General features: G+C 34.6%; 1 protein-coding gene across 1 annotated transcript; it reads left to right on the forward strand.

Annotated features, from left to right (window-relative positions):
* The first annotated feature begins 617 nt into the window (after window positions 1-617).
* On the forward strand, window positions 618-2,562 carry LOC144998032 (uncharacterized protein At5g19025-like). The gene is made up of 2 exons (XM_078957869.1): window positions 618-1,480; window positions 2,303-2,562. The coding sequence occupies exons 1-2, from the start codon at window positions 804-806 to the stop codon at window positions 2,334-2,336; spliced, it is 711 nt and encodes a 236-aa protein (XP_078813995.1). The 5' UTR covers window positions 618-803; the 3' UTR covers window positions 2,337-2,562.
* The last annotated feature ends 1,245 nt before the right edge of the window (window positions 2,563-3,807 follow it).

The following is a 3,807-nucleotide window of genomic DNA, read 5'->3' on the forward strand; positions in this document are numbered from 1 at the left end:
ACCTCCAACCCCAATCCAACCTAATTGTTATGCCTAATCATTAACCTTTTTCATTATTAATAAGCTACCACCTTTATCACAACCTCTCCTCTACTTTTCTTCCACTCCATTTCATTGAGTCTCCATTCCCTAATCTTGGATAGAAAACAAACCAAATTATAAAAACGAACGACACACAATGAAGCTTATATTCTCTTCTTATTTTGTTTCAAACGCAAAAAAGATGATCATATACACTGATTTTGTCTTTACTTTCTTGAAAAGGAAGAACAAACAAAATCAAACGTGGATAGATAAACTTATTCCTTTTTATCGATGACGTTATTCATCATCAATTATGTTGAAACCCTATCACATATCTATGTTCGAATAGAAAAAGAAAAAACAAACCAAATCAAGTTTAGATATGTCATATGGGTTGATAGTGTCGGTCATCATTATTTTCTTTGTTTTATCTTAAATAAAAGCTATAACGACCTCAATCTCAAAAACTATGCATAATGTTGCTTCCTAAATCATTTTTAATATAAGTTATTTTCTAAAACATTTATAAATATTAATAATTTTTTAGAAAAAGGAAAATAATAATAAAGTAGAAACCAATAAAAACTCATAGAAACCCGTTGCCAAACCGGCCTTGAAAAACCGTCTAACGACTAACATACGCACCCATCCCTCTCCTTCCAGCTTACTTCCAAAGTCGTGCGGCACGTGACATCGCCACCTGAGAAAACCCTTTCACCTCCGTATTCTCCCCCTCTGCGTCGCTTCTGAGAGCGCTCCACCGCCGTGCTTTCACTAACATGCGCCATAACCTCCTCTCCACCTCCTTCTTCCCAATGGCACCTTCCTCCTTTTCCTCTTCCACCACAACCACCCACCACCACCACCTCAACAAAAAGCCCTCTTCATCTTCTTCTTCAAACCCTAACCCTAACAATTGTACAGGCACTTGCTCTCATCATTCCCCCTCCGCGACTCTAGATATCTTAATCCTCATCCTAGTCCTGTTTTCCGGCGCATTTTTAGTCTCTTCCTACTTCTCCTACATCTTCCATTCTCTCTCCCTTATCCTCCCGCCTATTTCTCTCTCTATCCTTATAGACATCTCCTCTCTTTACCTCATCGGCTTCTTCCTGTTCTTCGTGCTTTCGATAATCGGTTTGGAGATCTGTTGTGGCAACAGGTCAAGGAAGTGTGGGAGGAAAGGATGTAAAGGGTTGAAGAAGGCGATGGAGTTCGATCTGCAGCTGCAGACGGAGGAGGTATTGAGATCGGGTGTCAAAGGAATGAAGGAGATGGATGAGTTGCCATGGAAAGGAGGGAGTGAGACAAATCCTGATTATGAGTGTTTGAGGACTGAGTTGAGGAAGATGGCACCGATGAATGGAAGAGCAGTGTTGCTGTTTCGATCCAAGTGTGGTTGCCCTGTTGCAAAGCTTGAAGGATGGGGCCCTAAACGTGGGAGGAGAAACAAGAAGTAAGTTTGATTCTCTGTAGACTTTATTTTAGTGATTTAACTGTGGATATTATGTATGGTTAGCTTATTATGAATTCATATTTAGCTGTTTGTGAATCTTTACTACAAGAACAACTTATTGGCAACATGGTTTAAGTTCTTTTGTCACATTGATGATCAGGGTTACACTTACATTAGTTGATGAAACTTGAAAGAAAAAAGCTTTGGTTAGATTGATGGTTTTCACATGTTTGCCTGTTCTAGATCAACTGGAGAAATGGTTTTTTGATTGAAGAGTATTGTTTTCCCTCTTCTCAATAAGACTTTGATGCAAATATAGCTAAAAATGTCTGGATTCTTTGTGAACTTATTGACAGGAACATGACCATAGTTTTTGGGCTTCTTCAATTAGTGATACAGATTTTAGACAAATCTAATGAGAAGAACTTTTTGGAGGTTGCTTTTTTTAGAAGTAGTTTTGAATCAAATTGATACAGTAGTCACAGAACCTTAAATTATCTGGATTTCTTTTACACTTGAGTTATGATGTTTTGTGGTCCAAGTCACCTTATTGTGGTATTCTGTGTGATTTGGTCGGAATTGGAATTGGAATTGGAACTGGAATTCGATTCCATTCTAACCCTGCATCATGTTTGCATTTACACTTCTTTAGACGTCCCAATTTCAATTCATTTACTTAAAAATTGTTCATTTTAGGTTTTATATTTTATTGGTAACAGGTGAAACATGTGATATATAAAGAATCAGCTATAAAAATTAGATATTCACCTCTTTTTCTATATTTTGTACCATAATAACATACAAAATTTGTATATTTGGCAGGAATTTGAGTCTGAATGGAGGAAATCATGGCTGATACTTGAGAATGCAGTTGCTGTGGGTTTCAATTTCATCTGTGTTTCTTGTTTGTCTATTATTATTAGTATTACCCTCAAGAATTTGGGTTTATTTACTTTTATGGATGACTTGAAACTCTTGAAATATTTACAGAAAAGACCCTCCATTGTAAACCATATTTGCTTGGTATATCAAGGGTAGTATACTTGATTAAATATGAATAAATATCTAAACATTTTGGTTAATGTTTGTTGCTTTTAAACCTAATTTTGGCCATAAGGCTGCGTGTGTTAACATGGCACAAGTATTTTAGCGCTATTTTTGGTTGAGGATGAGGGAGGGTATTTATGTCTTTTGCATAGACTAGAGATCGTGAAAGAGTCTCTACCCTATCTAGTTCCAACTTTTTCGTTCGGACAAAATGGTAAATTTTGTTCGGGGGAACATTGTAATTTTTGTTCCATTGATTTCAGTTAAAATCAGGACATGTTAATAGGTAATTGTTAGGAAACATTCTAACATGTTAATTTACCATAGTGTTAGCTCAAAGCACACTACTATACTTTTTAGGAAATAGTTACCAAAGTTCATTTGAAGAAATCTAAATCTTAGGTATTCTATGATTTATATGATTTTGGAAGATATATTAGTTTTGGTTATGTTTGGCGTATAAGCTAAAATAAAATCAGATTTTTGGTAAAAACTAACTGATAAACTAATTGAAATATATAAAATTACATAAAAACATTGAGGATGATGAGTTTTCTATAATTAATTAAAGGGTATATTCAGAATATTATTAAAAAACTCACAAAAAGCTAATCTATTTTTGCTTTTTTAAAAGTTAGTTTATAAGCTATTTTTTAGTTTTGTTAAACATGACAACTTTAACATGGAAACTTAAAAATATTCGAAAAATAAACAAAGTTATAAGATACCAAACACATCATTCATATTATAAATAAGAATTTACTTGCAATCATTCTTTGGCGATCTTTATCTGATGATCAAAAGTATTTGATTAGTATTTATTAACATTACTTGGTGTATAAATAGTTAAATACACGAAAAATTAACAATAAGGTTGTTATTCTAATGACTAAACTGCACAAATGGTCCCTGTGGTTTGCTCAAAATTGCCACTTTGATCCAAAAAGTTTTGGACTAGCACCAGAGGTCCAAAGTTTTCATTTTGTTGCTTGTTTGGTCCAATCTGTTCTGATTTTTTTTAAAATGACAGATTTGCCCTTGTTTATATGATTTTTTTCTTTTTGCTTATTTGTTTTTTCTGATTTTCAGATTTAAAAAAAATAAAATAAAAATAAATCTCTCTCTCTCTCTCTCTCTCTCTCTATCTCCCCCACACACACTATTTCTCCTTCATTCTTCATTTGTTCTTCAAGGTTCTTAAGAACCCCTCATCTTCGACTCCACCACCGTCGTCGCCCTCAGTCACCATCGTCTTCAGCCACCACCTATCATGGACCACC

This window comes from Lactuca saligna, chromosome 5, assembly GCF_052625555.1.
Source record: "Lactuca saligna cultivar CGN05327 chromosome 5, ASM5262555v1, whole genome shotgun sequence".
NCBI lineage: Eukaryota > Viridiplantae > Streptophyta > Magnoliopsida > Asterales > Asteraceae > Lactuca > Lactuca saligna.

Coding starts and splice junctions, on each gene's coding strand:
- LOC144998032 (XM_078957869.1), top strand. CDS start 804: ATGCGCCATAACCTCCTCTCCACCTCCTTCTTCCCAATGGCACCTTCC. Junction 1,481..2,302: donor CGTGGGAGGAGAAACAAGAA/GTAAGTTTGATT, acceptor TATATTTGGCAG/GAATTTGAGTCTGAATGGAG.